Raw genomic sequence first — 22126 nt, 5'->3', positions numbered from 1 at the left:
AATTCCATTTCTGAAAACAATGTGTACTGTAATATTCTGTGTAATTTTTGGATTATTGGCAGTATTTGTTATCTCTAGGTTTAACTAGCCATTTAGAGACACCTTAAGGCATGTTAATAACCTCTTAAAATTTTAGAGGTGGTTATGTCGTCCTTGATTTGGGTGTTTTCCATAAACAATGAAAATAAAATTCAAAGCTATTGATAATGATTGGACTTGACTTGCATTTCAGTGAATTCTCTGGCCTTGTGAATCATTAGATTAATATGCAAATTGACAGAGCTAAAACCATCCTGTTTCTTTACTCCAAGATTCGTCTTTCCTAGAACTATCGAGTATCATGGGATGTGAATACCCCTCCCGATGTGCTAGAAAGGAGCTACATTATTTGTAATTTTCAGTGACTCTGTAGAGGTGAATCTTACTTGTTCACAGTTGATGTCTAGTTAATTGTTTTGATTAGACTCTGTTTTCCATACCTACAAAATGGCATAATCGGCAGTAAGTGGGTGAGAGTACAGACTTCCTTCTGACGAAAACAATGTTCTGGAATCGCATTTTTATTCAGATGAGCGAAGATTTTCAGAATATTTACTTCAAAGGAGAGATTTTCTCCAAACGTCTCCTCCTGGCAGGATACAATGGGCTGTGAAGGAGCGCAGTGCTGGATGTGCTGTCTGCTAGAATTTTGCGTGGGGCTGGCTCTGCTGTGCCTGCTGGTACCGAGGGCGCAGTGGGAATGTTACGGGGTGAGATTAATGGGATTAATTCTAGTTTTCCCTTGCCGCTTGAGCCATAAGAGGAGGCAGTTGCTCCTTCTTGAGAAGTATAAGCACAGAATATATTGTTGATTGGAATTCCTCATACCATCTGGGACATTTTCCCAGAAGCTGTTAGAGTAATCTTAACATCAGGTTAAGAGAGCACTCGAGACATGTCATCTCTTCAGAGAGAGCTGAGAAACACTTGACTGCCCCAGAGGAGGTACGACAGTGCCTGTGTTATTATTTGTTCCTCTTGTCTGCTTCCTGTATTCCTGTGTAATGCTTCCTCCTGTTCAAAAGCAGGATAGCATTTCCTCAGGAAGCTCTTTCCAGAATTTTCAGCATCTAAATGGTACAAGTGGCAAACTGAAAGTCTTTCTCCAAAAAGTAAACATCCTGGTGTGTTTTCTTTTATTAATCTGGGTTTCTTTCACATCAGGCTTATTGAACTGGGTAGTGAAATTGTGATACTGCCTTTAGGAACAGCGTGGAGAAGAGCTGTAACAAATGCACAAATGTGTTTAGGGCAGTTATACTGCGTAGCAGGCATCGGTTATTCATTTATATTCTGCAGGAGAACCTGTTTTATTCAGAGCTCTTGGAAAATGTTTGTGGAAACTTTTAGGGAATTAGGACAGCTGGTCTAGCAGACTTTGCAGTCTGCAACACAGCCGGCTGGCCGGCATTCCCTGTGCCAACTGGCTCAGCAGCAAGTAGAGATGGCAACTGTGATTTTGGCTTAGGAGACCCTGTATATATAGAAGATGACTTGATGACAGGCAAGACTCAATAAATCTGGTGACATAATTGAACTCTGTTAACCAATGTTTGGTCAGTGGGGATTAAACATCCCCCTACTTCAATGAAAATTCATTTTGTTTCTGCATTTTTTTTCTTCAGTGCCAGAACTTAGTATCTTCCTCTCGGTTAGTAACTTCTTTTGGAATATCTATCGGGACATTATTTTAACAGATGATTGAATTAGATTTTAGCTACTGTATGTCACTGCTGATCTTTAGTCATTGTCAAATTTCAAATGAAGTGTCATCTGGAAGTAAGTCATATGCACAGCTACTAGAGTAGCTCTGCATCTGTCAGTAGACTTAGTGAATAATCAGATTTCCTGAGATGTTGTGGATTTCTCACTTCATTGGCTGATTCTTTGCCTTATAGTACAAAAATAGAGAAGGAGAAAAAAGAACATGCTAAGCTGCATGGGATGATTCGTACGGAAATAAGTGGAGCTGAAATTGCAGAAGAGATGGAGAAAGAAAGAAGGTTCTTCCAGTTACAGATGTGTGAGGTAAGATTCAACATGAAATTCATATTGTTCTGGTACTATTTTAAAGAAAATTTTGAAAAACACAATTGTTTAATGGCAGCTGTGATGTTAAAAGGAAATGCCAAGTTATTAGTGAACTGATCTGCTAAAACACTTCTTTTATCTTGATGTGCTAACTTGGCAGGGAATTTAAGTCTTTTCTAATTTCACTTAACAAATAAATCGTGGAATAAATAAATAATGCAAAACTCAATTAAACTCTGAGATTATAATAAGTAAGACTTTACACTACTGCTTCACAATAAGTTATTTTAAGCTGTAGATCATTCTCTGAATTGTTCCTGTGCTGACAGCTGTTGCATTATTGTGAGGAGAGACTCCAGCCTAGCACACTGTTGGGCAGTTACTAAAACAAAGGTGATAAGGATTGAATTCTGTTGTCTTTCAAGAAGTTTTGGAATGTTTCTACTTGGAAATCTTTGGGATTTTGCACTACATTAAATCTGATGTAAATGTTTTTTTTTTGATTCTTTTAAGGACATACGAGATTCTGTGACTAGGAAATCAAGTTGCTGTGTTCCTCTTACGCATTAACTCAAAACCATAACTGTGGCTGTTTCTTCTTGTTTTACTATGAATAAAGCTAATTTTACTTATATATCATCAAAGCTTAGCAGCAGTTGTCCTGAATTTGCTTTTAGTATCTCTATGCACTGGTACTTGGTAGAAAAAAAGCTTCACATTCCCATATGGAGACAGACAGAAGCATTCAAAACTGATGAAGGGATTTGAGAACCCCATGAAGTATGGATGTTGCCAGCTAATTGCCCATCTGTAACCTTCCTAAGAAACAATCAGGAACAGATGCTTCTCTCTTCCTGTATCACAGTAAAGGAGGAGTTCACTTCAGTCAGCTGTAGCGATTCTAACATGTAGGGTGAAGTCTGTAAAACTGGATCAAGTTACAGTAAATGTGGAATAGCTGAAATGTATCCTCTTTTTCTTCTGATTTGGAGGAAAGGGAATCTTATACTCTTACCTCTGAATAGGCATAAATGGGGATGTTTTAGTTTTGTTAGTAAATCAGAGATGTGACATAGAATCATAGAACAGTTTGGGTTGGAAGGGACCTTAAAGATCATCTAGTTCCAACTCCTCCTACCTTCCACTAGATCAGGCTGCCCAAAGCCTCATCCAGCCTGGTCTTGAACACCTCCAGGGATGGGGCAGCCACCACCACTCTGGGCAACCTGTTCCAGTGTGTCACCACTTTCATTGTGAAGAAATTCCTCCTTATGTCCAGTCTAAATCTGCATACTGAAGTTTTATCATATGTACTAGCTAGTTCTCTATAAATTATGAAATTGAACAAAATGCGAAGTGCCTAGAGTTCCTTTATAAATGAACAGGAGCTAGAGAGGTGATTCTTCTAACTAAATACTATCAAATGCATGCATTTATATTTAGGCTAATCATCTGTTCACCTGAACCAGCATAAAAAGCTGCAAGATTGAATGCTAGCACTTAGACACTAATTTATTTTAGTGGTTCTAAAACATTTAGGGCGTACTGCAGGCAGGGGAAAGCCAGATGCATTAGAGTATTGCTAAGAAGACATTCGCTTCTTTGCCTGGAGGTTATTGTCTAAGCAGGGGTTAAAACTTGTCCTCATTTAATGGACAGTTAGTCTCCTGTAAATATTTGGCCAATCTTACTTTTGCTTGCATGGCTGACATCTTTTGTTCTCTGGTGTTCAGGGGAGAAGCTGTCACTTAATGTGGACTTTGATTGTGCCTAATACAAAAGGACACTAATTGCACTTTTTTGTAGCTTGACAATAGATTTTAAAATCTCTTGCTAAACTGTAATTTGCTGTAACTGCTGTGTGTGAGGAATTGATAGAGGAAATTGGAAGGCAGATTTAAAAAATGGTTAAAATAATCACAGGCCTTTTTTTCAAGTAAATTGCTTTCTTTGTTAATGACATCTATTTAGCAATGAATTTAACAACTAGTGAGATAGATACCTAGAGGGGCTGCTAGGTTTAAGAATGGGTTCCTGAATTTACTACCGGAATCACCTTATGCTTCCTTTAACACAGGCTTCCATTAGGAGCCACACAGGGTGTGGTAACAATTTGAACTAATCACATTGAGGTATCCCCACAGAGTATCAAAAATCAGTGGTGACAACAATTGCTTTTGTGTGATTAACCCTTGAAATTGCTGTTTGACACATTCTCTTTTAGGTCTTCTAAATCTGCAACTGTTAAAACTTGTTGAAATATAAGTGAAAATAAAATGTTAAAAAATAGTGTGACAGTAATAATAATTTCTTTTGTGAATTACTGTTTTAACAGTACCTGCTGAAAGTCAATGAAATCAAGATTAAAAAAGGAGTGGACTTGCTTCAGAACTTGATCAAGTATTTTCATGCTCAGTGCAAGTATGTTTTAGTTTTCTTTTTACCTACACAAAAATGAGTAATGCTTTGTTCCAAAACAAATTTGGTTTTGACATAATTGTCTAGATTTTTCAAAATGTCTCATAGACTCTTAGAATGGTTTGGGTTGGAAGGAACCTTAAAGATCATCCAGTTCCAGCCCCCCTGGTATGGTGAGGGACACTTTGTGCAAGGTTAAGTTGCTCAAAGCCCCATCCGGCCTGCCCTTGACACTTCCAGGGATGGGGCAGCCACAACTTCTCTGGGCAACCTGTTCCAGTGCGTCACCACCCTCATAGTGAGGAATTTCTTCTTTAATCTAAATCTACCCTCTTTCAGCTCAAAGCCATTACCCAACAACCCCAAGCCCTTCTCTTTAGGGCTGCTCTCAATCCATTCTCTGCTCAGCCTTTAATTGGGATTGGGATTGTCTCGATCCAGATGTAGTACCTTGCCCTTGGCCTTGTTGAACTTCATGAGGTTCACATAGACTCACCTCTCAAGCCTGTCCAGGTCCCTCTGGATGACCTCCCTTCCCTCCAGCATGTTGACTGCATCACCCAGCTTGGTGTTGTTGGCAAACTTCATTCAGTTGTTTGCTAATGTCTTTTGACAAATTGCTTTTCTCATAGAGTAGTCATTATTTTTGTTCCTTTATTCCAAAATGAGCAGGTTGAACTAGTACCATAGAATAGAACGTCCAAAGGAGTGTTGCACAAGAATTTGACATATTTCATAAGCTATTCTTGAAACAGAGCTGGCAGTTTGGTCTATTAGTTGGTGGTCCATTAGTTTTGATGGGCTTTTTTTGAGTGTATATAACAATGATCTGAATTAATTGTGTGCTCAAAAAAAAAAGTGTTGCATAAGTAGTGGGATAAAACTATATTGAAAGAATCACTCTTTTTCTGATTAATTGGAGGAATCAGTAGTAAAACACAAAGCTCTCTTTGGAATGATGTGCTTTTTACAGTAGTCATATAGATCAATCATATAGCAATGAAGTCATAGCTATAAACTTGAAAGAGTCACTGTTAACCTGTTTTCATCCTTCTGTAAGTTATCATCTTAAAAGACCAGTCTGCATCTATGCAGTTGTTTTCCCTGTGCAGCTATGTTGCTTTTAAAATCAGCTTAACTTGTAGCATGTCATTCACCTGCTCTGTACATCTAATAACTTTTCAAAGAAGCGCATACTGTGTTGTATTGTCACTTTATTTTCCCAGAGTGAAAATATTATCTGTTGCAAGTGCTGCAGAATTTTTAATCAAACGTGCATGTAGTTGTAAGTTTGTTTCTTAAATCTCACTTTTTTTTATTTCTAAGAGTTGGAATACTTGGCATAGAGAACATTGTTGTGCCAGTACAAAAATACATAAGACACAGGGAGATGTAGCATATTCAGTTTGCATAAGGGCCATAATTCATGCTTGGGAAACAAAGGAGTTTTCCTTTAGTGAGGAGATTGTATCAGATGTGAAACTATCTGGCTCCAAGAAGCCACAATTATTTTATATCTGCTAGAGCTTTTGCTGTTGTACAAATGAATCTTGCTTGTTCTGGGCCTTCAAAGCATGGGATTAGAACCTATGTCTGAGATGAGATTGAGGCAGTGGATTGTAGCAGTTCTGAATCTAATTGGGGATTTTACATGTTACAATAAGCTATTATGGAGTTAAAGAGGTGAACCATTCAAAGATGCATTAAAAATGTTTTAAAGTTGATGGCACACCATAACAATATGCGTGTCTTTGGCGACTTCTTAAACAGCAAATACAAAGTAAAGTTTAATAACAGTTTGCTTTTTGTTTTTGGTTTTAAGTTTCTTTCAGGATGGGTTAAAAGCAGTTGAAAGTCTCAAGCCTTCAATTGAGACACTCTCGACAGATCTTTATACAGTGAGTAGCAATCTTTCACATTCGTGTTGTAAACTTATTTTTTTTTACAGTAGAACTGTGATCATTTTGGTTAAGGTTGGCTGACTGCTTTAGTAGTCAGCATTTTAAGGTTTTGAGTAGATTATTGAGTAAAATTTTGTTTTAATATCATATCTAGAAGCCTCAGTTTCAGTTCAGGCCCCACTGTATAAATGTTGGGAAAACATCCCTTGCTCTAAAATGTTTACGGACAAAGTGGAAAATAACATGGGATTTCAAATTGAACATAAGGAAGCAAGAACGGTGTCAGGCAATATCAAAGTCTTCACCCAGCAGCATCGTAACCACTATCAAATTTTCTGATGAAGTAGAGGAAAACAAACTGACCACATTATCTTTTCTCTTCATGTTTTCATTCTTGCTGAACTTTTCTCAGAAAACTGAACCAATTAAATAGCAAGTTTGGAAGAATGGTGTTCTAAAGAAATAATAACGTTTCTTTTTAATCTGTGTCTTTCTTCGTTCAAGATTAAGCAAGCACAGGATGAGGAAAGAAGGCAATTAACACAACTTAGAGATATTTTAAAATCAGCGCTCCAGGTCGATCAGAAAGAGGTGAGCATATAAGGTGGTTTAACTTTGGAAATACCCATTTTAATTACTTATAACGTAATGCTAGTATTTGAAATAGTTGTTTTGTCAGCCATCTAATTTCTTCTGCTTAGCCATCTTTGTTTTGATGCTGATATTGAATGCTTCTGACAAAAGTGGGCTTTTTTAAAATTAATTCCCACTAAAAATGCATGAGACTTTTTGCAAAATAATTTCTTTTTTGTTACCAATATTACAAAATATTGAGGATGGTGTCTGTGGGCTAACAGACAATGGTACCTATGTTGCTCAAACTGAGAATGGAAGCACTTTGGCAGTATTGAGGAGACCCTATTATTACAGTCTTATCTAACAATAATATTCCAGGTTGTATAAAGATGATGTAAAACTGAACTTCAGATCCCAAACCCCATCTTGTCATCATCTGCAGAAATGACAGTTGCTTGCTGCCTTGCCGTAAGGTGCCAGTTTTCAAATGTGCAAGAGCTGGGGCAATTTAACAAAGAAGTATTTTTGAGTTTTGGTTTTGGTTGTTGTTAGATTTAAAGAATTCTGGAGTAATTTTGTTTTGCAAACTATGTTCTGTAAGCAAGCACCTTTAGTATAATCTAATCCTAAATATTGGGTCTACTTCTGTTTCAGATTGCTAGTGCTTCCTCCTCGTATAAATACATGCCACCCAGCTTCCTTTGTGTGGCTGCTGGGCTGTGAATAAGTGATGAATGACACTCCTTACCCCTTTGGAGGTGTTTTTTTCTGAGAGGGATCACAAATATAGTTTAATCTGTAGAGCTCAAACTTCCTTGATATTTTCTAGTCCTGCTTTCATCTTCCCATAAAGGTTATGGTGACTCCTAGCTCTTAGGGGTGGGCAGATGAGAGTTGTTGAGCAACCTAACCTAGCAGAAGATACCCCAGCCAGTGGCTTGGGGGTTGGACTAGGTGATCTTTAAAGGTCCCATGTTGCTTGTCTAGGTTTACCTCTTTATATATGATACTGATATTAAATCTCAGTGGAAGATGTGGTGAGCACACATCATTTCACAGACTGAAAAATGTGATAATACATGGGAATGTATTACTTGTACTGTTTCTGTTGCATTTAAAAAATACAAATATAAAAAGTGCTTTATCCTACGTTCATTATTAATTCTGCAATTTTAGATATAGATGCTCACCTGCAGAGCATAAGTACTGTAATTATTTTTAAAGTTTTCTGAAAATATCAATTAATCAGTTGGATGCCAAACAATCCTGGTATAATTTACTGTACAACCCACTAATATTATTCTTGTTGAACTGTAATTTCCTTTACCATAACTGATTTCTTTTTCCTTCCTGAAATGCATTTACATTTTGTGACCGAAGTCTAGGAGAGTAAGTGTTACTATGTTTTAATGAAAATAGTTGGCATGATTTCCATTCATTTCAAGAAACTGGATTTTTCCTCTGAGCTTTTCTCTGTTGGTATGAAAAGACTGGTTCCTTTTTCTCTTCTTCTGTTTGTTGTATTACCAAGAAAAAAAAAATCTGATTGTTCTTAGGAAAGAAAATTGATACAAGGCAAATTGCTGATTTCCTTTTCACTCTTTCTTGGGAATTAAATCCAGTTGCTTGATTTGATGTTCTTTCAAGATTTTTGAAGATATATGTATTTTTAATTAAAATTACCTTAATGTATGAAATAATAGAACATTGACAAATATTGTTTCTGTTGTGTTTCAAAAATATATGACACAAACATTCATAGTGAAACTTTCTCCTTGTGCTTTTATACGTAGTTTCCTCCTGCACAGAACTTCCTCAAACTTGGTTTGTCATTGTGTGTACACCTCTGTAATTTTTAAACCTTTATTTTTCGAATTGTATAGCTCACAGAAGTTTCAGGGTCAAACTTAGAGGTGTATTGCATTCGTTTCTCTCTTTCTTGGGTTGCCTCTGAAGTTAGCCTTACTATAGTGTTTAGATTTGCTTCTGCGTCTTCCACATGTTTGCTAGAACCTATAATCTATTCAGGCCACTGCAAAATATGATAAATTTTGTGTTTCTTGGCAAAGAATGATGATAGCTTTGCTATAGGACAGGCTGCCTGCAGGGCATTCTGGCTGATAGGTCTGTTGGAGGCTCTGTGGGACCATTACAGATAAGGGACGGATCCTTGAAACATCCTCTTGGCAATGATCCTGCAAATGCAAGAGAAGCTCAGGCTTTTGGAGAGCTGTAAGGGCTTTTTTGGCAGCTTTACACACAGGAGTGATCTGGACAGTCTAAAATCCTGCTCCATGGGAGCTGTGGAATGGCCAAAACTTGCCATGTGTTAAGTTAAAGCACCTTCTATGGAAAGTTCTGTTGTGTTCAAGTAGTGGGGCTGATAAATATGTCCTTAGGATCTATCTTATCAGTAGTTGCAGACTGTCTTTTCAGAATACCTTTCACCCATTTCTTTCATTTTAGCTCTACTGTTCAGCTCGATTTAGAACTCGGTCAGTCTTGGAAGAAATCATTTCAAACCACTTAATGGCCAGTGAAGCGATCCACTATAAACATGCTGCAAAGAAATGACTCCTGGGTTTTTTTGTATGCTTATCTGCATTTCAAAGCTGATAAAGTGGACAAAGTTCAGTTTCTTAGGCTTGTGTGCTTCAGTCTGTTCTGATGTTGTTATCTTCAAGAGATTTAAAATGACAATACTCTGCACTAGGTATGTCCCATATCCTGCGGTGATCCCTTTCCTCCCACAGGTAATATACATTGTTCCTGCTCCTCTGCTGAGGCCATTGGGTCTGACCCTGTTATCTGTGATTTGTGCTCCTGTTATGTGCAATATAGAAACCAGAAATAAGGGAAGATCCTTTGGGGAGCATAAGTATGGAAAAGGCACGTTGAAATGGCCTGGAAGGATGTTAATGATGATGATTTGTGTTACGGCATCCCTTCTCTTAGCAACTAGATCAGACTTTTGAACTTGCTTGTCAGAGAGTTGTTGAAACCATCATCTGACAATCACGTTGGACGCTGTTGGTTTGGGCATGGCCTGAAATGTGGATTTAAAATTGAAAATCTCCTGGTCTTGTCCTTAACTTATCTTTTTTAAAGATATTGTTCGTAATAACGAACGTGTGGAAATACACGTCAGCTACAGTAGCTTCTTCTGTGGTTGAAATAAAGCAGGGAGCTTGTATTATTGGCTTGCCAGTTTGGCCAAGAGCAGCAGCTGAGCAGAAACAACAGCTGAAGGGAGGCAGCCAAAATGCAGCAGAAAATATTTCACTGAAAGCAGCCACACAGCCTTAAGTAATGGGAATAGTGCTATGGGCAGGTGTTGGAGGGCATCTGAAATCTTTACATAACTGAAGATGTGGAGAACTGGAATTAATTTCCTGTTAGTTCTCCAATCTTCTTGGGAATGGGGTTCCTCTGCTGACCAATGGAAGGCAGAGATCCAGGCATTGGTAGGACACAATAAGCAGTGCCAGGCTGGATTTGCTTCAGAAGTCAGTAAACGCTTGCAGTGGTGCTTTTCCAGTGAGGAGAATTCTTTTTAAATGCTGTTCTGTTCTTATGTTGGGCAGCTGGAGTGCAAAACCAAATAATCCTGTGTAAACAGGCTGGAGAGGAGCAACAGACATACCAGTTTAAATCTGAAGGGATGCTTTGTGAGGCATATACATTTAAGCAGTGGTTTTGTAGTGCCTTTAAAAACCTCAGATGAATGTTGTAGTTACGTGTTACGGCTTCCTAGATCACTGGCTGAGAGACAGGGAAGTGGACGCTTGTTGCTTCTGCTGAAAAGGAGCATCAAAATGTGCTGCAGCCTCCCTTGAGCCTGGCTCAGGTTTCTCAGGACCGCTGACCTCCAGCACTGTGTTCAAGATGAGCTTGAAAACCTGCAGCCTGGAGGTGTGGAGTCCTACGTGCACTGAACTGGGGTGTAGGTGGTAGCGCTGTCCCTACCATCACATCCAGACCTACTATGTGTTGTCACTTCTGTTGCCGAGAATCCTGAGGAACTTTAGCTGCATTAATAGCTTTGGTACCAGAATGTGCTGCTGGAGCTTGTAAAGGAGCAGCGTTTCATCTGAGCTGGCATTTCCTGGGGTAGAGCACAGTCCAAGTGTGTGTGTTCTTGGTTTTAGTTGGCTTTTTTCTCCTACTTATATCCAGACATGTCTTACACTAATAAGGTGTATGAAGCTCATTGTAATTAGAGAGAAACTATCTTCTTGATTCGTACTTTTTGGATCACTGTTTTATCATATGCACACTCTGAAACCCCAAAATGATAATATCTTGTAATTGTACTCCTAGTATGTGTGAGAAACATTATCTCACCTTTTTGGCAAAACAGATTTTTATCAAATGACTAAGTTTATTTCTTAATAGCTCTTAAGGTTTTGCTTAGAATAGCTTAGCCATTTAAGTGAGCTGTTTCTTTTTGTTTTTTTCCTCGCTATGCTTATATTATGTGCCATATAGAACAGAGGTTTATTTATGTCCGTAGAGCAAAGACTATAGAAAACAAAACAATAAATTTTATAATACTGGCCATTGTTACTATATGCATTCAAAAGTCCATCCCATTGTGTTGCTACTGTGAGTGCAGCTGGACACATCAGGTTCTCTATTATCAGGCTCTTATTTCTTAAGAAGTTGGACTCTTGCAGCAGTGGGTCCTACAGCTGGGTAGTTCTGAGAACACTGAGAAAGGTTTAGTTAATGCTTGACATTTCCTGTCCCAGAATTCTGCTATTTTCAAGATATATTGGTTTAAATTATTCTTCTGATGGAAATAACTTTTCAATTTTCCCGTATGCCTCCTGAACTATGTTTCCAGGAGGTCTCTTCTGCTTTTCAGAGAATAACTTGACTCAGCTTCCACAAGGAAAACCACTTCTTCAGATTTATTTATGTGTTTTTTTTACAATGGAAGGGTGCACAGGGAATTGAAGGTAATAATAAGCTTTAGTGTTTGTACGCTGCAGTGTTTGCATGTGTTGGAAAGCCTGCTGCTCAATTAATTTGGGGTTTAAAAAAAACATATATCAAAGCCAGTAGTAAAGCTAAATAAAAGCAAGTAGGAGGAATTGGCCAGGTGCTGATAACGGTCACTTCTCAGATGGGTTTTTTGTGCCGTCTGAAAAAAGAAATGGATCTTGTTCTCTGTCATTGAGGAAAAATGTGCTTCATTTGGCTTGTAGGATTAGAGCAGGAAGGGAAGCCTCTGATGTTCGTTAGTAGGGGGGATATTTTAGTTAAAAGGGTGGAATGCATTACAAATTGCTGTTTTGTATATTTAAGGATTCTCAGATTCGTCAGAGTACAGCATACAGTTTACATCAGCCTCAGGGAAACAAGGAACATGGCACTGAACGAAATGGTAGCCTGTACAAGAAAAGTGATGGGTAAGTACTGCTGGTTTCTACTGAGGAAAAAAAATCCCTGGGTCCTAAGAGCTAAAGCAATGTAATAATAAATATATTAAAAACTGAGTCGATCTTTTTTTTCTTCCCTCCCTTTAAACCAGAATCAGAAAAGTGTGGCAAAAAAGGAAGTGCTCAGTTAAAAATGGTTTTCTTACAATTTCCCATGGTACAGTAAGTATTTGTTTACAGTATTTTATGTACATGGTTGCTAATACAAAAAAGCAAACTATGCTGCTCTATATTTATAATTTGGAATTAGCTACATTCCTGATGCAGTGTTTTGAATATGATGGATTCATTTTTTAAGGCAGTCTATCAAGACGTACACAGTATCTAAAAATACAACTGTTTTAATGCTCATGACTGTTAATGGCAAAAAAGAGGCTTTTTTTAATGGCTCATTTAGTTCATGTAAATTGTTCATATATTACCAGACTATCTAAAAACACAAATTCAAATTTGGGTTTTTTTGATAGATATGGTTGGGCATTGAGCCATCTGTTATAGACGGGTTAAACAACTCTTTATATTTACAAGACAAACTGAAAGAATGATGAATCTCTTCTCTCCCCCGGCTTTGCTGCTGTATGGGTGTCTGTTATGAAGGTTGCTTTCCTAGGGAGCAGCTGTTGGGGAAAAAAATCAACTCTGAAGGTGACTTCTACCAGAATGACAAGAGATGGAGAGTTAGAAGTCCCTCCTCCTTTGCTACCAATATTTGAAACACGTTAACAAATGTTCAATATTTATACTTAAATTTTTAAAATTTTATACTTTTGTATTTTGGACCTTTTACACTTAGCTTTGAACTCAGCTGGTTTTGCTTTCCCATAACCTTTGTCTTCTCGTTTCTTAAAACACTTAAGGAAGTTTCTGAAGGCAAAAATCAACTCAGTGACAGTATTTCCCATTCTTGGTCTAATAAACAGTCCTGTTTCTTGATCCTTTTATGAACCATTCTGGTCTTCATCCTGTTATGCCTGTTGCTATGACTACAAGTTGACCCTGGCAGCAAAAATGAATCAATCTCCCGTTTGTGCATCTAGCCACAAGCCGTTGCCGTCTGAATTGATAACCAGGAGTTGAGGAGGAGTGCAAAAACAGGCCTGCAAAGCAGAGTAATTACTGTGGCTTTGAAATTGTCCACTGATTTATCCATTCTCCCAGCTGAGTGCATATGAGTGCATCTTCGTCAGAGAGAAGTCTGTTAGTGTTTCTATACTGGTGTCTCTGTGTGCTGTAAATGCACTTGGTGGTACCAGTAAGAGTCCAGCCAGGGCAGCTCAGACCTGGCAGAGACTACGGGATCCACTTTCTCATGCAAGTACAGTTACCAAGTCTATCAAGATATGGTTGTTCTTCTCTTTTTATAAGCTATCTACCAGATGGTCTAACATTTTTAGAAGCAGTAGGTTCCCATTGCAGTCAGCAGAGCCATAGCTGGAAATCAATTGCTAAAGTAGATACATACACTTGAAGTGTGTTTCACCAGTGCAGTCTTGATCTTTTTTATATCATAAGATTAAGAGTATCTTCTCATTTTAAAGGAGATCTAGGAAAAGTGGGGGTTTACGTATTTACTCAGTTTCTCCTTATGTATTGATAGCAGTTCTGTGCTAAAAATTACTGCTTGTTTCAGAGAAGTGGAAAGACATTTCTGTTTCTATTTGTTAAGAATTTTCTGGGCTGCTCTGAACGTCTTCTGAGACTTCTTAAGCAACAGCATTGATTTCCAAGCTTTCTCAGGGTTGATATCTCTTGATCTTTCAAATACCATGTGTCATTCTCTCTTCCCAGCTGTTCATCAAAATGAACCCATCTCTCAGAAATTCAGTTGTGAGTTTTGTTTGCTTTATTGAATACAAATTCTTAAGTGCTTTTTTACTTTAAAGGGCAAGTATTCTTCGTGTATTTCTGTTATTTGGTCATGTAGTCTCTTTTTTTATAAGGGACTCTGTTTCAGTTGTTTCTAGAACAGCTGTCTTCAGGCAGTTGCAGATGCTGCATTCTGACTTAAACTTCCTTGCCAAGCTGATCTGGTATGGATGGGGAGAATATAGCTGGTTTTCTGTCAGTCACCAAGCTGTGACACTGACTACGTGTCTACGTCGGCTTACGTGCAGAAGTTAGATCTCTAGGCATCTAAAAGTTTGAAAGAAATTAGCATTCATAGTGCAGTCTGCACGGTAATGGTTGATGGAAAATCAGACCTTGCTTCTTTGTGTAATTATTAGCAGGTGGAGATTTTCTGACGTGTACCTGACTTGAATTGAATGCATGTGAATGAAAACACAATGATAGAAGCAGATTAAACCATATAAATAGGAATTCCTAAGTGACTTCTGCATCAAGAAGTCACAACATAAAAATCTACATCTGAGCAACCTTGGATTTCTCAAAGTCGATTTGTGTTTAAAGAGCTTAAGTGGAATTTGCCGGTTGTCTGCAAAAAAAAAAAGAAACACAAACAAAAACGAATATGAGAGACTCATTATCAAGGAATCTTCCTTTTTTATTCTTTACTGCTGGAAACTTTAATCTACCGTTATGATTAACAGGACAATCTGGAGGCACAAGAATCCAATTCAGTGTTTTAATTCTTGAGTAAATCACTGTGATCTCCAGAAAAAAAGCATGATTAAATTGGTCAACCTCTCTGTTGAGTAAGCGGGTGCATTTGCTTGTGCCTTTTGTAAAAATCAACTTTGTATTGTGGCGCTCCTTGGTTTTGTCTTGGAGGCCTCACCTTTTGATTCCTCCTCTTACTGTTTTTTACCAGAACACAAAAGAAGTCGACTTTGGTGGATGGAAGGTTACAGTTTCTCCAGGAACTGAACACAAGTTTATGCTGAAATCTGCCTGTAGGGCGTGAGAGGTGGTGGCACGTTCTTTCAGGGTGTTGGTGTGTTAACACAGATGTCCAAAAATTCACTAGTAATATGAAATGGAATTGTCTAATCAGAGGCTTGACCAGGAAAATGGAACCAAGAGGTTTCAAACAAATAACATAAAATAATGCATTTGTTACCATTTTCTACTTCTAGTATCTTCTAATTCTGCTAAGAGTCTGGTTCAGCCTGGCTAAGGAATTTATACAGCCATGCCATATGGAATTTATACAGCTGCCGTATGATGGAATCGCTTTGTCCACGAAGGAATGGGAATGTGCTGGGGAGGCAGGTGGGAAGAGGCTGTTTTTTGGCCACAGGATAAAAGCAGGAATGTGGTGGCACCAGCCACATGCAAAGAAGTCAAGGTTTATTAATACCCTTGTTAATGCTGGCTTCAGGTTAGGATGTTCTCAAGTAAAAGCTTTGGAATATGTTTGGATTCCAACATCAGCAGATTGGTCCAGGATGCACTTTAGGTTGTTGCAGTTATTTCTCTGGGTTCTCAAATCCTGATGCGGAGTTCTTACGCTGCGTTCTCCTATGCAAAGACACGAGTTCTGTGGTCCTTCAGATCTCTGAAGCACTTTAGCGGATCCACTTACAACTTAATATTTCACAAGTTATAGAAAACTAGTTAAGTCCTGAGTGTGCTTCAGATCCAGAGTCTAGGGCAAGTGGATTTGTTCATAACCTGAATTTACTTGCATTTTTACATTCTCATAGAGCCTTTGAGAGAGGTATATATGAGTTGCCCAGAGGCATGTTTTACCAAATACTTATATTTTGATTTTTGTTTGCTTTATTTTGTGTTTTCATTAGAGCCAACTTCTGGGCACTTCTTGGATAAACAGTTACATTAAGAATGTAAATGCCAATAATCTTAGTACTATGGATATTAAATATATCTAAATATAACCAAGAAAATGAGCCCAAGCTGTGGCATTTTCAAGATGTTTTCTTGTATGTTTCAAGTTATGAAGAACTCTTGGTTTTGATAGGCTAAAATAATGAAAACTGTATGTGCTTTTACTAGTAAAAGGAATGCCTGGAATTTGAAAAGCTGTTTACTAGGCAGAGAATACAATGCAGTTGTCAATTAATTGTCATCTTGCTGCCTCCAAAACCTCTCTTGGGTACAATTTGTTTTAAATTGCCCAGCAAGTGACCTGCAGGTTTGTTGTTTCAAAGCATGCTTGACTGTTCTGTCTGCTGCTTATGTTGGGCAAGGCATGAGCAGCAGCTCATTTTCAAGGACACCATGCTGCCTTTTTTTTTTTTTTCCTTTTTTAAACAGGAAAAAAATGAACCATAATTGTTTCCCTTATGTTTCTGGTCTTCAGACATAATGATGATGGTGTTCTTTTGGCTAGCTACATCATTTTATCAGATTGTTTAAAGGCAATCTGTACTCTTCAGACTTGTCCCTTCTTTATTGAATGAAATGTTTTCATTGATAAATTTAGAAGAGATCGAGAAAATGTACATTTCTTATGAATCATTGCAAGTTACTACATTGTATGGTAGTTCAGCTTCATTTGATAATGGTTCTTGTTTAGATCAGTAAATCTTGTTTTACAACTTGATAGATTGAAATTGTTAGAATGCGACAATATGTATGTAAGGCATTAATGTATATTGATGTCTTTATAACAGTACTCTCCTAATGAGTCGAATGAATTATTATTTTTCAGATATTATTGTCTACAACTGAGCTCCTCCAGTTAAATCTGTTTTCTCATTTAATGATTCTAAAAGAAGAGTGAAACTAGTTATCCATGGTAGCAAATGCAAACCATTCCCCAAGTCAAGGTTGCAACCTTAATGTCGTACTGGCTCTGCCGCAGGTCTGTAGGGCAGGCAGATTATGGAAAAGAAGAGATTAGTAGAGAGATTAGCTTTGAAAAGTCTTTGTAGCTTTTATGAGGCTTTTTCAAGGTGGAGTTTGCTTTTAGTAAAACGTTACCACCTTTTATTCAATAAGGAACTGAAATAGCTGGGAGGAACTCAAATAGAAAAATACCATTGTAGAGTGTATTTTGTTTCACTACATTTTTGGGTGATGAGCGGTCTCAGTTTAGTTTTGCATATGTTTGTTGCAAGACTTCTCTGTGCAAACTTGTTTTACTTCATTGTGACCCTGCAGAAATTTAAAAATTGAGTATTTGTGCTAAACTGGTTATCCGGGCTCCCTTTAAAGACATTAACAGCAGTCAAATTATTTGGTTATTGAAACCCCCTAGCAACTTATTTTTTAAACTAAATTTCTAAATGTTAGAATATTAAACTTACATAAAATTAATATCTCCTTGTCATCCCTGCTCCCTTAAAGTAAGCGTTACTGGTAAGGTGACCAGAGTAGTGATAATTAAGTGTTTTTACCTCTCTCCTCTTTCAAAATTTTAGTGTCTGTCCAATTACTGGTGAACAAAATATCCAGAAAAAATGTAGTTTACAAACCACGGTGCAGAAGAAAGGTACCTGGGTACCTTAAAAATTAAAGCAACAGCCGTTTGTAAAGTCTTTTTTGACCGCTGGGATGTTACCTTATGATTTTGGGCTCAGTGAGTATCGATGTACTAAAATGTGTGTGCTTGTATCTTCAAACAGGCCAACCGACCTCCAGCAAAACTCAATCTGTTAACCTGCCAAGTGAAAACAAACCCAGAGGAGAAAAAATGTTTTGACCTCATATCACGTAGGTTTGTTGTTTAGGTCTTTCTACTTGCAGCTAAATCAAAGAGGGTTGCATTATTTCTACAGATGTGTCAGTAATCCACTTAAACATTTTCACAGTGGTAGAATTGCCTCCCTTTTAAAACGCTCTTCCTATGACAATTTATGTTTTCACTTATTTTAGCATCATGCAACTTGTTGTGCCTGTTTCTTTGGAAAATCATTTGTTTTTAAAGCTGTCTTTACTCCTTCATTCTATATAATTCTTTGCTGCCTTACAATAGAGTAACAATAGTTTTGCTGTGACATCACTTTCTATATTGCAAATGTCATAGCTGATCATCTTGTAAAGTTACAGCTTTTGTATGAGATCAGGAAGAGCTTCTAAAACGTGACAAAACTCTGTAACATTTAAGTATAGTGGTTGCTATGTAACGGTGAAGAAAATACTGAAAACCTTTGTAGTTTTATTATCTCATAATAGATACAAAGGTGAGATAAAGAGTCCACATATGAAAAGTCCCCGAAATGAATAATGTTGGGAACTGAATTGGATGATATAAAATTGTATAGTAGAATGTTTCCATTGTTTTCTCACTGAGACATTTTACTGTTGTATTTATGGGCTTAGTAAAAATACATTACTAAATTACATATTGCTGGTTATTTGTGGAGAAGAATATAAATCTATTCCTCATTTGTCCCTTTGTCAGAGTATAAAGAGCAGAGATTTACAAATTTTCTATTTGTAAATGTATGATACACTACTTGCTTTGATAGAATAGAACCACTGATATGCAATACACAGCTTTTCCATTTCTGCACAGGCAAGTGGTCTCCCTGTTTCTTTTGCACTTTCTTTCTTGATTACCATGTCACATTTTGCCCAGTATCAGCTTATCACAACATTCTCGTTTATCCTATCACACATATGAAAAGGCACAACTGGCCTCTGAGCCTTCTCCACTTTTTACTTTGTTTTACTATAGAGTTTAAAAATAGTCCTTGTTTTTTAAAACAGAAATTGCTGTATCATGGCAAGATAAAATCTCTTATTCTTTATCTAGCACTTTCCTTTCTATCTTTTCATGTAGCCTCACTCTTTTAACATTTTCCATGTTTTAAAGTATCTTTTAATATGTTTTTGCCTGAATATTTTTTAAACTTTAGCAATTTTCACCCTAGAATATCTTTGCCGATAGCTTTACCTCTGTTCTCGTGAACTACTATTTTTTACTTCAACTCAAACTCTAAGGTATCTCATTTGTTTTGTAGACTTAGTATGTGTTATGCTTTTTTTCTTTACTGTTGCACTATGGTAACAATGCTTAGAATTATGAAAGTAGTAGTAAATTAAAGTTTTTTTAGCTTGATTTAATTGAAACAGCTTGCGGCTCATCCTTATTGTAGTTTGGACTTCTTGTCTGCCAGATTTGTTTTGTTGTTTTTTGAATACCATGGTTCTAAGAGCTCGTTTGGAAACTTAACTTTCTTATATAGAGAGAAGCTCAAATATGGGCTCTGTTTTAGTCACAGGGCACCTGCCTCAGCAGAACTTTAGGCTTGTGATTATTGAGGTTATGTCTAGAACAAGGAAAAATTACTGTGCTCCCCTGCTGCTTGTACGACAGAAACACAGCCCTGAAGAAAACAGTTTCTGTGTAAAGAGCAACAAGCCACCTTGTGTAAACATAAATGTGAATGTAGATGAACTGTAGGTAGTAAGAGGGAAACTTGCTAAATAGACATTTTGCCTGTTGAGACTCCAGTGATGAGACTAGAGACCTCAGGAGTCACACATAATTCAATTTTAGATTTTTCTGAAAGATTTCTGCAAAATCAGTTTTTCAATCATTTTTTTTAATCAGTATATGAATTATTTATTGTGCAGACGACAGAACGTACCACTTCCAAGCAGAAGATGAACAGGAATGTCAAATGTGAGTTACTTTGCTAATTTAATTTCTGATACTGGTGTTCTACTGAGACATTACCTTGAACTTTAGAAGCACCGAAACATTTAATAGCAAAATATTATTGCTATTTTAGATGGACATCTGTGCTGCAAAACAGTAAAGAGGAAGCTTTAAATAATGCATTCAAAGGAGACGATAACACAGGAGAAAATAATATTGTCCAGGAACTGACAAAAGAAATTATATCTGAAGTCCAGAGGATGACTGGAAATGATGTGTGTTGTGACTGTGGAGCACAAGGTGACTCGATTAAGTATATTTCTTACTGGTAAAAATTCTGTGTTTTATGTTTAAGCTGATGTTTTATGCTTTCACCTTTACATGAAGATTATACACGTATTAGATCATGCTAACGATTTAATTGCACTGCTTTAGTAAGATTGATTTGCCTTATCAAATTGTCAGCGGGGAGAAAACTTATTATTTTTCACCAATGTATTTTGCTAATTGTAACTTTTAAACCTATTTTAGTAGTCCATATTTTACAAAAGATTTAGGTAGGACTGGTCAGCAGTTAAGATATTTGAAGCATTTTTCTAATACACCTGGTTTTTTTTTTTCTTTATGTTTTCTGTTTGACTTTGAGAGGAAGCCAGGGAATGTGTCTGAGACTGCTCATTTGGAAAAAAATGCACCTGCTGACTGTGGTTTGCTGTGTTGATTTTGTTGATCGATGAATTTCTACTTTAATCCTCTTCAAATTATATTAAAAATCCTGCTGTTTCCTGTGTTCTTTCATGTTACAGAGGCATTGCAGGACTTAGGGTTTTTTGGTCTGAAACCTAGCTGAAAACATCAGATCTGAAGCTGTATGCACTTTATAAATCAATAGTAACTTCCAGCAATAGAAACTGTATGAAACTATGGGAAAAGTCGATACTGCTGTCTTTAAGAGAGAAGATTCTAAGTAGCTCCTATCCACCCTTTATCAAATAAATTAATTTCCAAGCTGTCTAAATCTTCAGAAATTATTTATTTGCCTGGAAGATGAGGGAATGTTATAGCAAGAATGCAAAATATCAGGAGAAAAGGCAAGCAAAGGTAACAAAAGGAGAGGGATGAGACTTAGTATCTTTTAAATGGTTGAATGAGAATCCATTGTAGTGTGGTGCTCTGTGTAGTCTTCAGAATCACTGCTGCTTTGCCTAGTCTAAAGTCTGTACTCGAAATACAGAAAACCCCCTGTAGACGTTGTTATTTCAGTTTGAACTTCACCTGTGACCCCAATTTTCCACCATTATATTGATTCTTTAAAAATGCAGTTCTTGAAAGCCGTGTGGCGAATGACAAACTGGACTGTTTGAGCAGTCCCTTGGAGAGCAATGTCCTTTACAAAAAGGAAAAGAAATGCATCTACACTTCTTTCACCATTAAAAATAATTCTGGCTTGTTTCCCAGTAGAATAAATGTAAAGACATAAAACTCCATAATTCACGTACAGAAATCCTATTTTACCAAATTTCATTCCTTTAGACTGTATTTTCTAGAATGAATTAATTACCTGAGTAGATTTTAATCTTGTGGGTGCTTTCTGTTTCAGATCCCACCTGGCTTTCAACAAATTTGGGAATTCTAACTTGCATTGAATGCTCAGGAATCCATAGAGAACTTGGTGTTCACTATTCCAGAATGCAATCACTTACATTAGATGTGCTGGGAACATCTGAACTTTTGGTAATCAAATTGCTTTTATTAACTTAAAAATAGTATCATAAAATAATTCCAACTCAGCTATGTTTTTGTCACTTTTTGTTCCAATCCTGAGTTGCTTCTGGATAAACAGAATTTATGAAAGCTTAACTCTTCAAGTTTGAGACAACCTCCTGGAACATAGTGTCTTCCTGTAAACATTGCCTGGATTTGGAATTCAGATTAGTAAGGCTTCATATTTTTGTGTTTCCAAGTCTTTTTACCCTTGATTGGTCTTTAAAAGAACACAGCTGTTTGACATACAAATGTGCCTCTCGGATTAAAAATTGAAGGACTTCACCAATACTTATGCCATTAATTATTTAGCATTACGTTAGGAGAGAACTTCAGTCCTCAAAGGAAGAAAATGTATTGAGCTGTGCTACACAAAGAAGTTACCGCATATCATCTACTCTGTGACAATTCATATGAGTGTTCTTACCCAGCACAAAGTATTTTGCATTTATTGTGTGAACTGGTGTTTGGATGGATTGTTC

General features: G+C 37.2%; 1 protein-coding gene across 3 annotated transcripts in view; it reads left to right on the top strand.

Annotated features, from left to right (window-relative positions):
* ASAP2 (ArfGAP with SH3 domain, ankyrin repeat and PH domain 2) overlaps positions 1-22126 on the top strand; it is a 91585-nt gene that overhangs the window by 45133 nt on the left and 24326 nt on the right. For all 3 annotated transcript variants that reach the window (XM_069850505.1, XM_069850506.1, XM_069850504.1), the window contains exons 6-15: positions 1938-2067; positions 4406-4491; positions 6311-6386; positions 6894-6980; positions 12276-12379; positions 12502-12571; positions 17899-17986; positions 19856-19904; positions 20014-20180; positions 21481-21614. In XM_069850505.1, coding sequence (XP_069706606.1) covers positions 1938-2067; positions 4406-4491; positions 6311-6386; positions 6894-6980; positions 12276-12379; positions 12502-12571; positions 17899-17986; positions 19856-19904; positions 20014-20180; positions 21481-21614 — 991 coding nt within the window. The remainder of the gene's footprint in view (positions 1-1937; positions 2068-4405; positions 4492-6310; positions 6387-6893; positions 6981-12275; positions 12380-12501; positions 12572-17898; positions 17987-19855; positions 19905-20013; positions 20181-21480; positions 21615-22126) is intronic.

This window comes from Phaenicophaeus curvirostris, chromosome 2 (genome assembly GCF_032191515.1).
Source record: "Phaenicophaeus curvirostris isolate KB17595 chromosome 2, BPBGC_Pcur_1.0, whole genome shotgun sequence".
Lineage (NCBI taxonomy): Eukaryota > Metazoa > Chordata > Aves > Cuculiformes > Cuculidae > Phaenicophaeus > Phaenicophaeus curvirostris.
This window is presented reverse-complemented; position numbering and strand designations above follow the sequence as displayed.